The sequence below is a fragment of the Colobus angolensis genome, unplaced genomic scaffold (genome assembly GCF_000951035.1).
Source record: "Colobus angolensis palliatus isolate OR3802 unplaced genomic scaffold, Cang.pa_1.0 Scaffold244, whole genome shotgun sequence".
In the NCBI taxonomy this organism is placed as follows: domain Eukaryota; kingdom Metazoa; phylum Chordata; class Mammalia; order Primates; family Cercopithecidae; genus Colobus; species Colobus angolensis.
Window position 1 is genome coordinate 2,790,538 of NW_012115644.1, and position 20,711 is coordinate 2,811,248.

The 20,711-nt window shown below is 41.5% G+C and overlaps 1 protein-coding gene and 1 long non-coding RNA gene across 3 annotated transcripts in view; one reads left to right on the top strand and one right to left on the bottom strand.

The window, feature by feature from the left end:
• Window positions 1-20,711, bottom strand: part of LOC105514400 — an 84,434-nt gene that overhangs the window by 18,546 nt on the left and 45,177 nt on the right. The window contains exon 2 of one of the 2 annotated variants that reach the window (XR_001002172.1): window positions 2,622-3,418. Coding sequence is in view for 1 of the 2 variants with exons in the window: in XM_011945733.1 (XP_011801123.1) it covers window positions 3,145-3,418 (274 nt within the window). In the remaining variant the exon portion in view is untranslated. The remainder of the gene's footprint in view (window positions 1-2,621; window positions 3,419-20,711) is intronic. The other variant, XM_011945733.1, reaches the window with a different exon arrangement.
• On the top strand, window positions 3,586-7,132 carry LOC105514399. The gene is made up of 2 exons (XR_001002171.1): window positions 3,586-3,671; window positions 6,629-7,132. It is a non-coding gene; the product is annotated as an uncharacterized LOC105514399 (long non-coding RNA).

The following is a 20,711-nucleotide window of genomic DNA, read 5'->3' on the forward strand; positions in this document are numbered from 1 at the left end:
TTCTTTCTTTCTTTCTTTCTTTCTTTCTTTCTTTCTTTCTTTCTTCCTTCCTTCCTTCCTTCCTTCCTTCCTTCCTTCCTTCCTTCCCCCTTCTTTCTTTTGTTCATCCTTTCTTTTGTTCTTTCTTTCTTGTCTGTCATCCAGGCTAGAGTGCAGTGGTGCCATGATAGCTCACTGTAACCTTAAACTCCTAGGCTCAAGAGATCTTCCCACCTCAGCCTCCTGAGGAGGTGGGACTACAGGTGCATGCTGCCGTACCTGGCTAATTTTTGTTGTTGTTGTTATTTTTGGAGATGAGATCTCGGTATTTTGCCCAGGCTAGTCTTGAGCTCCTGACCTCAAGTGTTCCTCCCACCTTGGCCTCCCTAAGTGTTGGGATTACAAGTATGAGCCACAAGCCATGGCTATCTTTTAAAAACAAATGCAAAATGTTTGTTTTGTTGTTTTTAATACATATTTACAGATGATTTCTGTAAACCAAAAATATAATTCTATGACCCCCCCCCCAACCATCTGAATGGACACCCTCCCCTTGGCCAGGAGACTCCTAAGGTAACCTGAAAGACTGGTTCAGGCCACCACGGGAATGGCAGATTGTACATGCCTCATTATACCCTCCTCCCTTTTGGAATTCAGGAAAAGCTGACCAGCATTTAACATCAATGCAAACTCTGAATCTGATAAGAAACATTTGCAATCTATTCTCTTTGCAACTTGCTACCTGGAGGCTTCATCTGCATGATAAAACCTTGGGCTCCACAACTGCTTATCACAACCCAGACATTGTTTTCTACTGATAATAACTCTTTCAACCAATTACCAATCCGAAAATTTTTAAATCTACCTATGACCTGGAGGTCCCCTCTTCGAGTTGTCCTGCCTTTCTAGATTGAACTGCTGTAAATCTTACATGTATTGATTGATGTATTATTACGTCTCCCTAAAATGTATAAAAGCAAGCTGTACCCTGCCACCCTAGGCACATGTTGTCAGGATCTCCTGAGGCTGTGTCTTGGGCGTGTCCTTAGCCTTGGCAAAATAAACTTTCTAAATTGATTGAGACCTGTCTCAGATACTTTTGGGTTTACATTTCACGCATAGAAATTGTGAGAACAAATTTTTATGGAGGCCTAGAAGAAAGCACTATAAACTTTGCAAATAAGTGCAGGAGAGGCAGGTGATAGTGATACGGCATTCCCACCAATAATTATCCCCCCAAAAAATGGCTGGTGCACTGAAGAAAACTTTAATTCCCCTACAGTTTTAACTAGGCTCAGCCATGAACATGGGGAAGGCTGGCATTTGTGCAATGACACTAGGGTTCTCCACTACACATCTGGTCATCCTATCAGTCCCTTAAACCTGCCCACAACCAGTTCCTAAAAACAAAAAGCAGTCTTCTTTTGCCAGCAAAACTGGGGTTTAGTCAAAAGTAAAAGGATCTATTTGAAAAGGTATATCTGTCTTTAAAGAATAAAAGGATCTATCTTTGCACTTGGTAACAAATAAACAAAATCTCAAATGGATAAAGCTTGTGTGATGAGACCAAATTACACAAAGTGAAGAAGCTGAATTTTGTTTAATTTAAATGACAGAGAATAGACATGCCCTGAGTTACATTTTTCTGAAAAAATCACCTTGAACGCTATGTAGAGGATGGGTTGTAAGGGGGGGCAAACATAGAAGCATGGAGGCCAGTTAGATAGCTACTATAGCCAGTTATTTGGACTAAGAGAGTAAAGGTAGAGAATAAAAGAGATAATCAGATTTGAGATCCATTTTGGAGGGTGAGTTGACTAGATTTGCTGATGGATGGACACAGGGGTGACAGAAAGGAAGCAATCAATAAGGACTTCCAGGTTTTTAGTTTGAACAACTAAGTAGCTGTCATTTACTGAAATGATAAAGACAAAAACAGATTTGGGAGGGGAATCAAGAATTCTGGTTTCAAATGATTATTAGCTATCAAATTTCATATCAAGGAGGAGGTTGGATATGTAAGTTTGGATCTTAGTGGGGCTAGTGAAATAAATTTGGAAATTGTCATAATTTTGGTGGTTATGAGAGTGCCTAGAATGAAGATAAAGACAGAAAACAAAGAGAGAAACCAAAATCAAGCCTATAGAATACTCAAAAATTTAGGAGTTGAGCAAAGAAAGAAAACCCAAAAGGAGTGAAATAAAACCCAATGGTATGGGAAAAAATGCAAAGAACATGGTGTCAGGGAAGCCAAGGGTGTTTTAAGAGTAGAGGAGTGGTTAACCACATGCCAATTGATCAGTAAGATGAAATCATAAAGGATGTTAGCCATCGTTTTTGACTAGTCACTATAAATCTTGGTGAAAATGAAAACTATAGTAAGGTTACATAAGATGAAGGAGGAATGGAATGTAAGGAGTTAGAACAGGATGTGAATAAATTGGTAGAGATCGTATAAGGAGCCAGGGTTCTTTTTGAAAAAAAAAGCATCTAATAACTTCCATTCTTTTTCAGAGAGAAAAAGAGAGAGCGCACAGGAAGGAGGCTAAACTTGCTTGCATAACAGTCCCACTCTCTCAATAACCTTAATCCATTCATGAGGACAGAGCCCTTGTGATCTAATCACCTCTTAAAGGCCCCACCTGACAACATTGTTGTATTGAGTATTAAGTTTCCAACACATACACTTTGGAGGACACATTCAAACCATTGCAGGGAGTTATAAGCACCTCCTCATGAGACTGTCAATATCTCAGAAAAGCTGTGTGGACAGCTCGCGACAGCTGCCCCAGTGACTGTTCCACAGGCTCTGGACAGGTGAGTGAGCGACGATGCAGGGTTTGGGTGTTCTCTCTCTTTTTTCTCTTGAAGGGAGGGATAGGGAAAGGAGTCTCAACTCCAAAATCCACAGCGGTCTTACAATTTACCAAGACACAGGGTACTAAATTCTCCTGGGAATGACAAATAACGAAAACCAGGATCAAAAGTCCCCAGTAATAAAGGAAGAAAACATGTGGTCCCACCCTCAAAGGGCAAGAGTGCTGAGGGAAAGCAGGGCTCTCATTCTGAGTGAGTTAAACACCAAAAGGTTTATGTCTGGTCTTGAGACATCAACGGGCCCTCAGTGGGGAGGAAGAAAAACACTGTGGTGTTATTCAACAGTACCTCCAGACCAGTCCCTGGGGAAATTGTTCCAAGTTCCTCAAACAGTGGAGCCAGTAAAATTGAAAGAGTAAGACTACCTCTTGGGGGCCTAAAATATCTGTGGCCACTATGCGAAAATATCAGGTCAGGCCACCCAAGATTTCCAGAGTGGTATTCATTTTGATTGATGGCTTCTTCAACCAGGAGCAGGCCACAGGCTAGAGAGGTAGCAGTGGAGAGCCGAGAGGTGGTCCCCAGAGCAGCAGTCGTGAGAGGAGACGGGCCGGTGAGCAGCCTGAAAGCAGAACACACAACAACAGCAGGAAAGCTACAACAGCTGCAGAGGACCATGTGGAAAGGGAGATGCCTCAATGGTTTAGAATTCTATAATAAAACAGTGGTGGTTTGGAAGAAGCCCCAAGACAACTGCTACCAAACCTGTGAAATATAATTTAGTCACCTCAAACATGCCTCTGTGACCTGAGGCTCTTCCTGCTGCCTGGAACGTTCCTCTTGTGCTGAAGTAGGACCAACTTCTTATTCTTAAGGTACGAGCTAAAATGTATCTCAGAGTGGAGGCCATCCCTGTTTAAAGATCTCCCTGTGATAGTCTAACACAGTCCTGTTTTTCCTTGAGAGTACTGCATTTCGCTGATTCTGATACATACTTTTTTTCATATTTTAACATCTCTGAAGTTGGGATGAATCTTTTTTTTTTTTTTTTTTTTTTTTTGAGACAGAGTCTCGCTCTGTCGCCCCAACTGGAGTGCAGTGGTCAGATCTCAGCTCACTGCAAGCTCCGCCTTTCGGGTTCATGCCATTCTCCTGCCTCAGCCTCCCGAGTAGCTGGGACTACAGGCGCCCGCCACCTCGCCCAGCTAGTTTTTATTTTTCAGTAGAGATGGGGTTTCACCGGGTTAGCCAGGATGATCTCGACCTCCTGACCTTATGATCCACCCATCTCGGCCTCCCAAAGTGCTGGGATTACCAGGCTTGAGGCACCGCGCCCGGTCTAGGGATGAATCTTATCATCAAAACTGTGTCATAGTTTAATTGGTCACAGTTTTTCTAAGTGACTTTTTTTAAATGGTGCATTTTATAACCTGTGTCATTTCTATTCAAGAAAATAGAGTTCTCATCACATTCAGTGAGTGTTGTTTGTATGTTTAGTGTTTGTTTGTCTACTCTATAAACTGTAGGCTTCTTTAAAGCAAGCACTAGCATGTAGTACAATACCTGGTGCATCACATGTATTCAATAATGATTAATCAAATGACTGAATTCGTTAACTTTATGTATTTATTTTAATTTTTTTGAGACAGGGTCCTACTATCTTGCCCAGGCTGGTCTTGAACTCCTGGGCTCAAGTGATCCTCCCACCTTGGCCTCCCAAAGTGGTGGGATTATAGGCATGAGCCACGGAGCTCGGCCTGAATTCATCAACCTTAGGGTTGTACAGCTCTCAGCGGAAAAACACTGTATACAATACTGTGTATAATCAGATGACTTAAGATTTTTGGACAAAATTAAATATACAGTCTCTCTGTCAGATTCACATGTACCCAATATCTTATCTCAAAGTACTGGTGTTTTTGTTTTTTGGATTTTTTTTTTTTTTTGAATCTCACTCTGTTGCCCAAGCTGGAGTACAGTGGTGCAATCTTGGCTCACTGCAACCTCTGCCCTCTGGGTTCAAGGGATTCTCCTGCCTCAGCCTCCCAAGTAGCTGGGACCACCGCATCCAGCTAATTTTTTTGTATTTTCGTAGGATGGGGTTTTCACCATGTCGGCCAGACTGGTCTCGAACTCCTGACCTCAAGTGATCTGCCCCCCTCAGCCTCCCAAAGTGCTACAATTACAGGGATGAGCCACCACACCCATCTTCAAAGTTCTGGTTTTAAGCAGAAATTTCCACACAAGTAGATACCTTAAAACAAAGAACACTTGAGAACATCTGTCTAAGCAGAACAAAGTTTTTGTATTAGACATTTCTCAGAAACCTACTTTAAAAGGGGAGATATTAATAGAAAGCATTTATGAAGCATCTCTCAGTGTAATGCCCCAGTGCTTTGACAAGTATGCTATTTTTGAACGTGGAAAAAAACTCATTGTGATACATTATGACCAGTTTCTCCTGCTTAATACTGTAGTTAGGTCTAATCCTATGTTTATAACCTCTTAATGTACTTCCATGGAGGAAATAGATTTCGCCTTATCTATTCACTTGGTACTAACTCAAATAATAGAAAAACCAGGGGATTTAATCTTGGCTAAAATAATTTAGCAATTAGCAAATATTTTAAGAAACGCCAATTAGAAACATAGAAAACATAAATGGATTTCAATGCATGTTGATCTTTTTGAAAATTTTCCTCTGAATGAATGTCTTTCTTTAACACTGATGCAAGGCTCTGGATAAATCTTATTATTATGAAAGTCCCCAATAGTGAGAATTTAAATACAAATTTATGCAAAATGAGAAAAATGGGTCACTTCTGCCATTGCCTTATTCCTGGAATTTTTTTTTTAGCAAAATAGAGCTGAGAATAAAAATCATCTCAATTTTACAACACACTATATCTCCCTTGTAACATTCAGATAATGATTCTGAAGCTATTTGGTATGATGGATGAAGAAATGCATTCTGAGCTTGGGCAAATCACACTACTCGGGACCTCTGTTTCTGCTTTTGCAAGTCGGACTTGTCAAGGGCCCCTCCCATCTCCTCAGAGAAAGCTTCCAGACATCCCTGGTCAGAATGGGTGTCTCCTTCCTCTTCTGGGCCCACTTAACATGTAGTTTCTAGCTCTTGTGTAACAATTATGCAGTGAACCCTGTAGTGCAAACGAGTGTGTGTGCATTTGTCTACCTCAGAAGGCTGTAACTCCTGAAGTGTCAGGACTGCTTTCATTCATCCTTGGGTCTTGTACATGGAAGATGACTCATATTTTGCCATATCAGATTGAATTGCTTTATAAGGTTAGCTTTGGCTTATTCAGTTTATGCTCCCTAAGGTTTTGTTTTTATGTACTAGTATTGCAGATTAGAAAAAAAAAAACCAGCTCATCTCAAACCCTCATGGGTCTTTTTGTGTGACATAGAATGAAGAGCCGAGCTGAGCCCAACCTCAGTAAAAAGAGTGCCTCCACAGCCCCTGTAGTCCCAGCTACTCGGCAGGCTGGGGCAGGAGAATGGCGTGAACCCAGGAAGCGGAGCTTGCAGTGAGCTGAGATCGCGCCACTGCACTCCAGCCTGGGCGACAGAGCAAGACTCCGTATCAAAAAAAAAACCGAGTGCCTCCAGCAGTTCAGACCAAGTTCATGTCCTGAGGTAAGACTGGCAGGGGCTACCCTGGGCCCTGGGAAGAGAGGGGTTCCTACAGGATGAGAAAAGTATTCCCTTAGGTTCTGAGAGAAAATGGCAATGCTCTCTGTGGACTATGCAGCTATTAGAGACCCAGGCATATTTTTGCAATCTAATCCTGGGTCAAATACTCATTTTCCAGGTGATGATGGACAAGTCCCTTAAGCCTTCTGGTCAGCAGCTTCTTGAACTCTAAAATGCGAAATCTAATATTAAAGATATCCTACAACATGGACTGTTGTAAAAACTAATAAAGACAAAGCCTTCTCAAGCACTATGAAGCATTCAGTGCTAAGTACCATGAAAATAATGTGGCCAGAGGCCTCGGGCCTGTGCCAGATGGAACCAGCCTTGGCCACTCTTTCCCATACTGCTGCTCCCAGCTGACAGAGGTTTGGCTGAAGATTCTGCCAGGACCCGTGCATCAGTATTCCCACAAGGAGCTGCAGGGCACACACAAGTGTGTGCTGAGAAAGTCCCCAAGAAAGATGGAACCCACATGGGGGCATTGCTGATGCTGTCCCAGAAAACAAGCCCAGGGATTTTCCCAGCTCTATACATTGCTTTGTGTTTATCAGTGCTTCGACCAGCAGCTATTCATTTGTAATATGAAACTCTTAAAATAAAATCTTTTTTATTTTAGCAAGTTTTATTGAGGGAACCTGGCTGCAGGCAGGATTTCAGTCTTATGTCTGCATAAAGCCTAAGCTGTTGGCCAGTGGAAATATTTCCTTAGAAAAACCAAGGTGTTTGATGTTATTTGATTGGACTTCTCACTTCCTAACCAGTTGCTTTGGTGTTGCTTAGCTGAAGCCCAGATTAATTTTTTTTCTCAGTCACTTCTTACAAAATCTGAAATCTGAAAGTTCAGCCCTAACCACCTCACAAAATGGTCAGTCTTGTTCTTGACCTCATTAACAAAGGACTGTCCTTCCAACTCACACCAACCTGGGGGAGGAAATAAACCAGACAGCCCGAATGACGACAGAGTGGGATGAAATAACCCCTCCCTGGGACAATGCCTTTTCCTGTTTCTGGAGGCTCCTCCTATTCCCACACTGGTTTCTGCATCCGTTACTTGGCCAGGATCCTCTTTCACATCAAAGTGTCCCTCCTTGGGCTTCAGAAGTAGGGGCATAACCTTAGTTTCTACAGGAAGGCATTTTCATCCCAAAGGAAAGGGGAAAACCATGTGTTTGGTTGCTATACAATTACAAGCCACTTTCCTTGTTTTTCATTTTATAGTCATGCACATGAAAAGTATAGGCAGGCTTTTAGCTACGATGAGCCAAACATTTGGTTCCTAGACTTCTATAGTTTGAGCTGGAAGCATTAAAATAATTAAACTCCAGCCATTCAGTCTTCATTAATAATATTAAATGCCTGAGTCAGGAAAAGCTTTAGGAGAGGATATGCTTTTCTTTTTTACTTCAAAAACACATGAAAGGGCATAATCTGGACAGATACTTAAGGAAGAGAGGTTGAAGAATGCCATGCATTCCATCTCAGACTAGGCTATGGGGACTCTTCTTGGGAGGTCTGGATTTCAATCCAGTTTTGAATGGCTGAATGTAATCGGTGATGGTAGGGCACTACGGCTTTCCCAAAGCTGTCACTTTGTGTCCTTATCCAAAGCACTTATTTGGTACCTAATATGTCTATGCATGACAGATGTTTAAATAGGAATGTCCCTGTCTTTCTGGGGCCTCTGATCTAAAATGGTGCAGATACTCTTGGAAATGGGGTAAACAGCAGAACCTTGGGTGGGAGAGAGCATATCCAATAGTATTTTTTCAGTGTGTAATTAGGGTGGGAGGGTCTAGAAAATTTTAACTGTTGGAGAATACAATTCATTATCATTGGAAGGGTACCCTGTAGAAGAGTATCACATTTGGGGAATGGGAGCTGTTGATCAAAAGATAGCATAATTTTCAGCCAGGCGTGGTGGCTCATGCTTGGAATCCCAGCATTTTGGGAGGCTGAGGCAGGTGGATCACTTGAGGTCAGGAGTTTGAGACCAGCCTGGCCAACATGGTGAAACCCTGGTTTTTTTTTTCATTTTATTTTATTTATTTATTTTTTTGGAGACAAAGTCTTGCTCTGTTGCCCAGGCTGGAGTGTAGTGGCAGGATCTCAGCTCACTTTGACCTCTGCCTCCCAGGTTCAAGTTATCCTCCTGCCTCAGCCTCCCCAGTAGCTGGGATTACACCAGACAATGGGCTAATTTTTGCATTTTTGATAGAGACAAGGCTTTTCCATGTTGTCCAGGCTGGTCTCGAACTCCTGAGCTCAGCCAATCTGCCCGCCTCAGCCTCCCAAAGTGCTGGTGTCATACAGCTAGTAAGTAGCAGAGCCTGGTAGTAAATCCAGGGCTGTCTGATGTCAGAGCTCATGAATTGTCTCCTACTTACACTCCCTTCATTTGATGCTCAAAGCTCCAGAGAAAAATGTATATAAGGCCCTGGTTGAGTGCAGGACAAATATTCCCTCTAAATCTCTATGTGTTCAGCCTCCCCAGGGATACATCAGACTACTCTTCAAATATAGTCTTCCCATGTCCCTGACCCACCTAAATTGTTTACTCTTTCTTTAATATTATTATAATGGAACTCGTGGTTTATATTTGAAATGAATTGTATATTGTTATTTGAAGTGCATATGAGAGACAATGCTATGTAAAGCCTAACATAAAGTGACGAATAAAACTTTATATACCTATATACTTACATGTGTATAAAATATTGCAAAATAAAACATTTAAAGAGATGTGCATTTATTTTTGTCATTCTGATGCAAAAGTATACTGTATTCTGACTATTTATAAAGTTATTTCCTTACATGTTTTCTGTTTTTTTTCCATCCTGTCATTCTTATTCCCCCGGTAATCTCTATATATCTAAGGAAGAGGAAGTAAGAAGTTGTTCCACCTGTGTTTACTAATTATAGTGTTAGTCCTTTGTATATAGTGTTTGTACTTTGTTAGAATGCTGATTATCTCTCAAGCAGCTAACCCTACTTAGACCTGACAACAATTTTAATTCAAATATCTTCATGGTAGGCAATTTTATTAATGTTTTATATGGCACGCCAGAGAAGTGAGCTGATTTGGGTGTGTTTGGTTTGGGCTTTATTTTTTCTTTGCATTTTTGGTAGAAGATTGTGCTTTAGAAAAGTATGTTCAGTTGGCCTATACCATTGGGAAACTTGATTGAATTGTTCAACCCATATGCCACAAGCCTGAACCCAGGAGATACCAGCTCCAAGAAAAAGCAGTGTGTTCTATCTCTGTGACTGATTTCATTTTTGGATTCCCTTTTGAGTCTGCCAATAAGTTCCAGATGGGAGGTGTTGGTTTTTGAGATGCAAGTTACCTGTTCACTGGGAGCGGAGGGAGACCACTTGTTTGGGGCTCCCACAATTGACAGATGGCAGTGACTTTGGTCACTGATGATGTTGTCTGGACTCAACTCAGCTTAGAAGAGAAAGAAACCATAATACCTTGTAAGAATTTCCTTTGCTCCGCCCAGTTATTCTAGTAAAGGAAAGAAGATTTGAAAAGCTAGGACTCCAATGCCACCTGTGCCACGCTAACATCTGGACGAGGGCTTGAGGGAACCTCCCTGGAAACCGAAAAAGAAAAGACAAAAACCCTCTAGGTCATGGGTGTCCAATCTTTTAGCTTCCTTAGGCCACACTGGAAGAAGAAGATTGTCTTGGGCCACACATAAAAGACACTAATACTAATGATAGCTGGTGAGCTTTAACAAAAAAAAAAAAAAAAAATCTCTTGATGTTTTAAGAAAGTTTGCAAATTTGTGTTGGGTGGCATTCGAAGCCACCCTGGGCCACATGTGGGCCACGGGCTGCAGGTTGGACAGGCTTACTCCAGGTAATTGTGCTCCATAACTCTGCAGAACAGCAAGCCTCCCTCCACAAGCAGACCATAGTTGAATGGGGGTGGGGTGAGGTGGAGCTCTTGGTTTGTGAGACTAGTCAGCAATGGAATGGCTGGTTGGTTATACAAATTAAAATTGATTTGCATTCATCTAAAAAATTAGTAAATACAAGATGCCTATTATGTACACATATGTATTGCGGAAAGACTAAATGCATGATAAAATGTTAACATACATAATTTTTTAATGGAAAAAATGTTTGGAAAGGGGTTTCTGAATTCTGGGTTTAGTTTCCTTAGGAAAAAATAATTTGAGATATCCTAAAGTATCTTATCTGGCCAGATGCAGTGGCTCATGCCTGTAATCCCAACACTTTGGGAGGCCAAGGCAGGCAGATCACCGAGGTCAGGAGTTGGAGACCAGCCTGGCCAACATGGTGAAACCTCGTCTCTACTAAAAATACAAAAATTAGCTGGGCATGGTGGTGGGCGCCTGTAATACTAGCTACTCGGGAGGCTGAGGCATTAGAATCACTTGAATTCGGGAAGCAGAGGTTGCAGTGAGCCGAGATTATAACACTGCACTCCAGCCTGGGCAACAGAGTAAGACTTCATCTCAAAAAAAGAAACGTATCACGTCTGATCAGTGTACCATGGCCTATGTGAAGGCCGACTCAGACCAGCCAGAGTGCAATAGAACATTTAAAATTTGTCTTGAAGTTCTTCAATTGTAAAAGAACATAAGGATACCTTTACATCCTTTAGTGCTCTTTTTCAGAATTCCTTGTCTTCTGTTTGGAAAATAACTTTCATAGTAATATAGTGGAATTAACCAATTCCGTAGGCTTTGGAGTCTTAAAGATCCAGATTCAAATACAGTTTTGACCTTTGGTAAATGACTTAACATCGCCAAGCCACAGTTTCCTCACAGGTGGAACAGGGTACTTATTTTACAGGCTTGTGAGAATTAAGTGAGATTATACATAAATAGCATTTAACACAATTGCTGTCAGATGGTAAGTACTCAGTAATTGTCAGATAGGAATATAATCACAGCTATCCCCTTTTCTATTTATATTGCTTCCACTTGAGTCCACCGTTCATATTACTAACATTCTACCTGCTGATGTGTGGGTTTCATGGGCAACACAGTAGATCACTTAGGAACATGAACTCAAAAGTCCCACTGCCTGGGCTCAATTCCTGTCTCCCCTAGCCCTTTGACCTAGAATAATTGATTATACTTCACCTCTCTTCTTCAGTCTGCTCACCTTTGAGATAGGAGTGATAATGCCTAGTTCCTAAAGTTACTGTGAGCACCAAATGAGTTAATTCATTAAAGCATCAAAGTACTTAAAACAATGCCCAGCTGTAAGAAATTCTCAGTAACTATTAGCCTTCCCCCCAACACCCCCCCACCCACCCCACTCCCCGAGACGGAGTCTGGCTCTGTCGCCCAGGCTGGAGTGCATTAGCAGGATCTCGGCTCACTGCAACATCCGCCTCCTGGGTTCAAGCAGTTCTCCTACCTCAGCCTCCCAGGTAGCTGGGATTACAGGCATGTGCCACCATGCCCAGCTAATTTTTGTATTTTTAGAAGAGACGGGCTTTCACCATGTTGGCGAGGTTGGTCTTGAACTCCTGACCTCGTGATCCACCGGCCTCAGCCTCCCAAAATGCTGAGATTACAGGTGTGAGCCACTGCGCCTGGCCTATTAGCTACTATTAATATCATTTTTACTCCTCTCAATGTAATGGAATCATAATGCCATTGAGTTAAGATGCTGGTTGCAATGTCTATAAAGTCTGCTTTCATCCTCACTGTATCCACAAGCACCAAGCACATTATCTGACACTGAGAGGGGCCTCGATGAATACTGAGTTTCACCATCTTCTGTAGACTATAAAGTGGCTTGCTAACAGCTCTCTCAGTCTGCGCTATCTCCCTTCATGTCCATCTGAACTGGCAACTCAGGTCTGTCCCAATCCTCTCCCCTCTGCCTCTCCCATCTGATCTCCCATTGCTTTCCTATACATACTCCATCTCCAGCAAACACTGTTGATTTCCTCCACCCAGGAATGGACTGCAGGGGAGGTGGGCCTTGCTGCAGCCGCAGAGGGAGAATCTTTATCTGTTTGGATCAGTCGTGGTGTTCTCATTCCTCTTGCCATTGACTAGTGGAAGTATGGAGGCATGACAGAATTTTGACTAATTAGATATGAGAGCAAACCTTAGGAAGAGGAGGGAAGTATCTGAGAAAAACTTTTCCTCAGATACGGGATAAAGATAGGTGGAAAGAAATGGTCTCTCTCCTCCCACTGCATATTGCAGCATTTCCCCGTGAGACATGGAGTTGCTGCAGCCATCTGGCATGCATGAGTGGAGCTAAGCCAAAGCACTGAGAATGACTGAGGATGCACTGATCCGCAGTTAGAGAATTCATGCTATATGAGAGAATGCAAATATATCTATACATATTTGATTTGGGCTTTTCTGTTATTTGCAACCCTAAGCAGCCTGCCTAACAGATATACAAGAAACCTTGGCTGGGTGCAGTGGCTCACACTTGTAATCCCAGCACTTTGGGAGGCTGAGGCAGGAAGATTTCTTGAGCTCAGGAGTTCAGAACCAGTCTGGGTAACATAGGGAGAGTCTTTTTCCGCCAAAAATTTAAAAACTAACCAGGCATGGTGGTGCCTGCCTGTGGTCCCAGCTACTAGTCAGGAGGTTGAGGCGGGAGTGTTGCTTGAGCCTGGGAGGTTGAGGCTGCAGTGAGCTAGGATCGCACCACTGCGCTCCAGCCTGAGTGGCACAGTGAAAACCTGTCTCAAAAAAGAAAGAAATTCCCCTACTCCTGCGCAAAGGCCAATATATAATACTTATCCCAGTAAAGTGTGTATATCACAAATAATATAGCTCATACAATCTAAATACACTCATATAATCCAGCACTGAAATAAAAATTAAACGTCATTAATATCTGAATAAAAAAGTTAAAACTAAAACCTTTTTTTACCTAACAAATTGGCAAAGATGAAAGATTAATATTTCTCTTAACTTGGATGTAGAAAAGTGTATTCCCATATGCTTTTGGTAAGAGTATGATTTGGCAACATGTATAAAAATTTTAAACACAGCAAATTAAAAAAACTTTTAAACATGCTTATCTTTTGATGTGAAAATTTCACTTCTAGGAATTTATCTTAAGGAAATAATCAAATGTGCAGAGAGGCATGAGAATCTTTATTGCTGGTGTTTCACAGCAAATATTTGAAAATAATCAAAGTTACCATCCATAGAGGATAAAATAAATTTTTATATATCTTTAAAAAGATGAGATTTTCAGGAATTGACATGGAAAACGGACCATGATACACTCTTCAATAAAATCAGCATGTTGCAAAATAATAAGTGTAGTGTGAACCCATCTGTAATATGGAAGAATATACATTAACTGTTAGCAGGTCATTTCTGGGGGATTAAAGCATGGACAGTATTTACTTTGTACACCATTGTAGTATGTTACTTTTTGGATCAATAGGCACTTGCTACTATTTCCATCACAAGTCACATTGAAAGAACTGAGAACAAATACTCTGCAGATCTCTGGATAGATCTCCTATCCAACGTAGGAGTATCTTCTCCACCCCAACTTCCCTGCCTGACTTGCATGGGGCGGTGGCTCTCACCAGGTTATCCCTGAGCCTCCAGTAAGATACAGACATGGTCTAATTAAGACATTGGGTTTCCGTAGTAATCACAAAGAATTCACTGTAAAGATCAGAATCGATTATATGAATGGGAACTTTTATAACTTACTGTAAGAGAAACTATTTTTAAATTTCTATAAGGATTCCAACTATATGACATTCTGGAAAAGGCAAAACTATGAAGACAGTAAAATTAACAGTGGTTTCCAGTGGGTAGAGGGAGAGAGAGATGAATAGGAGGAGCATGGAGAATTTTTAAGGCAGTAAAACTATTCTCTGTGATACTACAATGATGGATACATGTCATTATACATTCCAAAACCCACAGAATGTACACCAAGAGTGAAAGTTAACAGAAATTATGAACTTTGGGTGATACCGATAAGTCAATGTAGGTTCACTGATGGTAGCAAATGTACCTCTATAGTGCAGGATGTTGGGGGAAGCTATGCATGTGTGGGGGCAGAGGGCATGTAAGAACTTTCCATTCTGTTTTGCTGTGAACCTAAAACTGCTCCAAAACATAGGGTCTATGACCGGGTGCAGTGGCTCACGTCTGTAATCCCAGCACTTTGGGAGGCCGAGGTGGGCACAAGATCAGGAGTTCGAGACCAACCTGGCCAACACAGTGAAACTCCGTCTCTACTAAAAACACAAAAAATTAGCTAGGCATGGTGGTGCAGGAGAGGCTGCCACTCGGGAGGCTGAGGCAGGAGAATCGCTTGAACCTAGGAGGCGGAAGTTGCAGTGAGCCGAGACTGTGCCACTGCACTATAGCTTGGACAACAGACCAAGATTCTGTCTCAAAAAAAAAAAAAAAAAAAACCAAAAAACCCAGGGTCTATTTTTTACAAAATCCCATAAGCATAGAAATGTTCTTAGGACATGGGGTGTTTTATTTCTCTAATGTGAGAAACATTGACTAGTGTGAGCTAAAACTGGACGGGTTCAAACTACTGGCTTATAGCATGCTTCTGAATGCCCGATGACCTCAGCAGCCTATACAACACCTCATCCCCTCATACCTAGAGCACTGTTCTTTCCAAAGATGTTTCCTACTTAGAGTTAAGTTTTTACCCAAAGCATGGAAGGAATAGACAAAATCAAATAGAAACAGTTTCAATCACTTGCAGTGCTTAAAATATTTATAATCCTTGCTATAGCCAAAGGCAGCCAGGCTAATTATTTACCAAGCAAGTGGAAATGATGTCCTGGGGGAGAAGGCAGAACTGATACATCAGTTGGGAGAAAGGCTGGTAGTTAGTAGGAGTTCAGGGAGTCTCAAAAGCATCTTGGAGTGGCTCTATTTTAGCCTCACATAAGAACTGGACCATCATGCTACAAATGACACATTTGCTACTCAAAAGATCAAAGGGTGCTGGGAGGGCCTCTGTAGCTTGTCCTCAAGTTGATTTTCTGAGCATCTCTAATGAGCTGCAGTGAGAGAAATCTATGCTCTCTGGAGCTAGAAGGTCCCAAAATGGAAAGACTCTCTAAATTCCTGTAGAGAAATGTAATGGAGGTGAGAGATTATTGGGGCTCCACAAGGGCTTCGAATTTCTCAACTGAAAAGCTTTTTATTGGAAATGACAGTGATTTTTATGAGTTTTGCTAATTAGAAGACCAATTAAGCCTTACTTTAGTTTTTTTCAAACACCACAGTAACATCTGGACTTCAAATTGGAACTCCCTCTCGCTCCTCAAACATGACAGTTAATGGTTTAATTATATTCCAGAAGTTTTCTATGTATATACATATGTACACGTTGGTATAGGCTACATATTTAAATATCACATTACAATGCTGTTGTTCATTCCTAGCTCTGCTTGAAACATCCACTTAATGACAGAGTTTAGAGATTTGATGCAAAGACCAACAGCCAGAACTTGGGTTGCCCAGTGAACTACAGTCGAGTGTTTACATTCCTGATTTCCACCTCACATTAGTAATGACAACACTTCCTAAACACCACCAGCTGTATTTTCCAAGTTTGAAAACTCTAACCTATGTGTACTTTGCAAGCCAGAAACCTAGAGGTCATCCACCCCCTCCCTCACCACTGTGTTTGATCCACAACGAAGTTCAGCCAATTTTATCTCCCTCTTTATTCATGTCTCTTCATGTTCATGATCACCATCATGGTCCAAGCTATCACATTCTCCCACTCTCCCATCTGAACTGTGGCAGTAGCCTCCTCATGATCATGCCCTCTTCTAAACCATTCTCCACAAAATAGCTAGAGAAATCTTTTTGAAAAACATAAATCTATGCGTATCACCACTTATCAAGAACTTTACCTGGCACAGACGAAAAAATCCAAACTCCATGCCACTGCCTTAAGTCCCTGTATGATATGACTCTGCCCCCCGTCCAGCCTCAGCCACTCACTCTCATTTCCCAGGCTCTAGTCACTCTAGTTTTCCACTCCTGGAGTGCCCATGCTCACTCCTGGCTCAGATGTGTGGACCCTGTTGTTCTCTGCGACTGGAATATTTTTCCTCCACCCTCCCTACTTTGCCTAGTTACCACCTATTCAGTTGTCAGATTTCAACTCAAACACCACTTTGTCAAGATAATTTTTGATGGTATGCCTGTGTGACTATTTCGTTAATGTCTCTGTTGCCCACTATACTGCAGGCTGCATGCAGGTGGTTCTGTTTTAGTACCTGGTTTCCCCAGAAACTAACAATGTGCCTACCATATGGCAGGAATTGGAATGTGAATTGCTCACAATTAAAGGACTAGTGCACATAAAGCTGTTGGACAGAGTCCTATCTGCGGAAATATGGACCATATCTTCTGGTTTAAAAAAAAAAGCAGGAGTAGAAACTTTTTCTCAAATTCATAGACCACCCATACACCAAAGCCCAGCTTCAGGCTGTACTCTGTTCAGCTTGGCTTTGCCTGGATGGGCAGAAATGACATTACACGTGTGGACAGAGGTACTGATTCTCCCTTTTCAAGATGGAAAGATGGCCAGGCACGGTGGTTCATGCCTGTAATCCCAACACTGTGGAAGGCTGAGGCGGGCAGATCACTTGAGGTCAGGAGTTCAAGACCAGCCTGGCCAACATGGTGAAACCCCATCTCTACTAAAAATACAAAAATTAGCTGGGCGTGGTGGCACACACCTGTAATCCCAGCTACTTGGGAAGCTGAGGCAGGAGAATCACTTGCACCCAGGTAGTGGAGGTTTCGGTGAGCCAAGATCACGCCACTGCACTCCAGCCTGAGTGACAGAGTGAGACTCCGTCTCAAAACAGATAAACAAAAAAACGATGGAAAGATGACTTTTCAAAGGTTTATTTAAAAGAAAACAACAACAACAAAAAAAAACGTACTAGCGAATTGAGTTGGAGAAACGAACCAGTCATCAATAATTACTTTTCCATCCTTTGGCGCCCTCTATTGACAGTAAACTCTATTGCGGTAAAATTATACCAACATCACCTACAGCTAGGAAATCTATGAGGTGGGTTTTTCTTCAAATAGATTCACGGTGAATTCAGTCTTTGGGAAAATCTGACTCCTCTTTCATCAAAAGCATGGGTTCGTGTGTCTAAATTGTGTGTGTGTGTGTGTGTGTGTGTGCGCGCGCGTGTGTGTGTAGACAGGTCTCGCTCTATCTCCAGGCTGGAGCGCAGTGGTGCGATCTCAGCTCACTACAACCTCCACCTCCCAGGTTCAAGCGATTCCCCTGCCTCAACCTCCCGACTAGCTGGGACCTCAACTTTTTTGGCCACATTTTTAGGCATCTGTATCTGGCCAATGTTAGAACTCAGAGCAAAATTATGGTAAAATATCTTTGTCTCAACTCTCAGCAAGAATCATCTTCAGGCTACCCGTATGGGAAATATACTCCACACAGAGTGGCCAGATTGTCTTTTGTTTTTCTCACCTGGACAAAATATTAGATCTATACTAGAAACAAGGACAAAGCAAATATTTAAATACAATATTTACTTTAATATTTTTACCAAATGATTTAGTCTCAAAATAAATAATGTTAGTCCTTTTCCAAACACAAGAAAAATGGATAAATTTTAAGTAAAAAAGAATAGAAGAGGCTGGGTGCCGTGGCTCACTCTTGTAATCCCAGTACTTTGGGAGGCCAAGGTGGGTGGATCACTTGAAATTAAGGAGTTCGAGACCAGCCTGGGCCAACAGGTGAAAGCCCATCTCTACTAAAAATACAAAAATTAGCCAGGTGTGGTGGTGGGCGCCTGTAATCCTAGCTACTTGGGAGGCTGAAAGAGGAGAATTGCTTGAACCCAGAAGGTGGAGGTTGCAGTGGGCTGAGATGGCACCACTGCACTCCAGCCTGCAGCCTGGGTTACAGAGCAAGACTCCGTCTCAAAAAAAAGGACAGAAGAATGGATGAATCAGACAGCACAGGTCAAGCACAATGCCCAGTCTATAGCAGCTTCTGGTAAATGCTAGTTCCAGTGTCGCCTCCATCCTGGCTCTGCCACCAACTGATTGACCTTGAAAAGTCATTAAACTCTCTGGACCTCACTTTCTTCATCCATAAAATGAAAGTGTAGAACTACATGATCTCTGAGAGCCCTTCTCATCTGTAATTCTATATTTCTAAACCCACCCCCTATATCATTTGGTTTCCCACCACACCACAGTTTTCAGAAAGGAAAGCAGAAACTCTCTATTGATTCCCTACACTGTCAATTATGTTCTACAATCATCAACTCTGTATAAACCCTGAGGACACACAGATTAATATGCTACTGTCCCTGACCTCTGGAAGCTCATAGCTAAATGGTGTAATTCACTATAACACGTATAGGAAGAGCCATGTTTGAGCTATGAACAAATGCTGTGGTAACACATTGGACAGTACTATCACAGAGTTCATAACATGATTGTTTCAATTTAGCAAATTCAGTGAAAAATCAGTTGAGCTGTGTGCTTGGCATTACCCCAACAATATAAGTAATAAGATGGATTTTTCTCTTTTTGAACCTATGCTCTAGGTTTCACTTGGGTATAGCCTAAATATCTAAGAAGAAATGCAAATGGTGTTAAAACTCATCCCTCCTTTTCTGAAGCATGGCTTAGCTGTAGAAGTTGTGTCTTGATCTGCTTACTATGGACTCTCCTGAGAACAGCAAATCTTCTTGCCAACATTTGCCATGCAGATACCAGACTATGAGCTAAAAGTTTGTACAAAGGAATTTCCAGTGGAGGCAAAGCCATCAGATCCCCTGCAGGCATAGTCAGCAGTATCTCTTTCAGCTCACCCGGTCTCAGTGCTGCCCGTGGCCCACAAAATAATTCATTTCCACCTCAGCTGCTGAGACCTAAAATTCCCCTATTCTACGTCAACTCTTTGCAAATTGGAACTCATGCTGGTTCCATTTGCTAATGGTGACCATGGCCAATCCCTCCAAATGTCTGTGTTGACGGACAAAGGCATAACTATAAATTTTACCAAACCTTGGAGCTGTTCAGTGTTTTAGGACTCTGAAGCATTTATTATATAGAAGCTATTCTCTGTTATGAAATAGGAAGATTTATTTAAAGAAAGCATTTGATGACCTAGTTGGTAAAAACAGAAATGATTAAAACTTAGGCAAATAATCCACATATTGCTATTACCTTAATGATTAAAATATGCAGCTCATTAATTTAATCTGACAGTGGGCCCTTTTGTGGGTAGACAACTCATATGTAACATCTTATTGCAGCTGAAGAGACTTGTCCCATGCCAAGCCTGGCTCCCCATTTCTTTTATTACTGAGAAGGCATTGGTACAATCCAAAATGATTAAAGCAATAGAGATTGAATTGCAGACAAAGAACATCAGACTGGATCAGGAATGGGAAAATAAAACTCCAAACAAGAATGAGACGCAAGGGAGTAATGATCAAAACATTCAAGTTTCCTTTAAAACAAAAAAACAAAAATAAAACTGGAATATTCAACTTTCTACTTTATGATACCTCAGAAAAAAGTTTACATAATCTATTAATACAGTAATGCTTTTTATATGGGAGGAGTTCTTCCAGGGTCCCTAAAAGAGAACCCTTAACATTATATATATATCTGGAGAGACAGAGAGAGAGAGAGAGTACAAAATATGTCAGAGGTGTAAGAAAACTAATGAAGCAAAGTTCCTGGATCCAGTTCTCCTTGTCCATAACTACTCCTTGTATGAAACTGAAAAACTCTTGAACTTCATTATTGGTAATGATTATTAGTGGAATGGCATCTAACCCATTTAATCATGAATCACAAGAGACCAGCAAAATGTGCATGACACAAAAATTACAGAAAAATAAAAGAAAAAATCTTCAAGATTTACTGCCTCCATATACCTAACCCATGAAAAAGGAAATTTTCTCATTATAATTATTTCTTTGCACAAAACAAAAGCAAATATTTCAAACCTCCTTGTGATTCAAAAAGCAAAGATTATTTTCTATTGCTAATAGTCAACATTTTAAATACCCATCTTAGGCCAGGTGTGGTGGCTCACGCCTGTAATGCCAGCACTTTGGGAGGCCAAGACAGATGGATCACTTGAGGACAGGAGTTTGAGACCAGCCTGGGCAACATGGTGAAAACTCATCTCTACTAAAAATACAAAAATTAGCCGGTCAC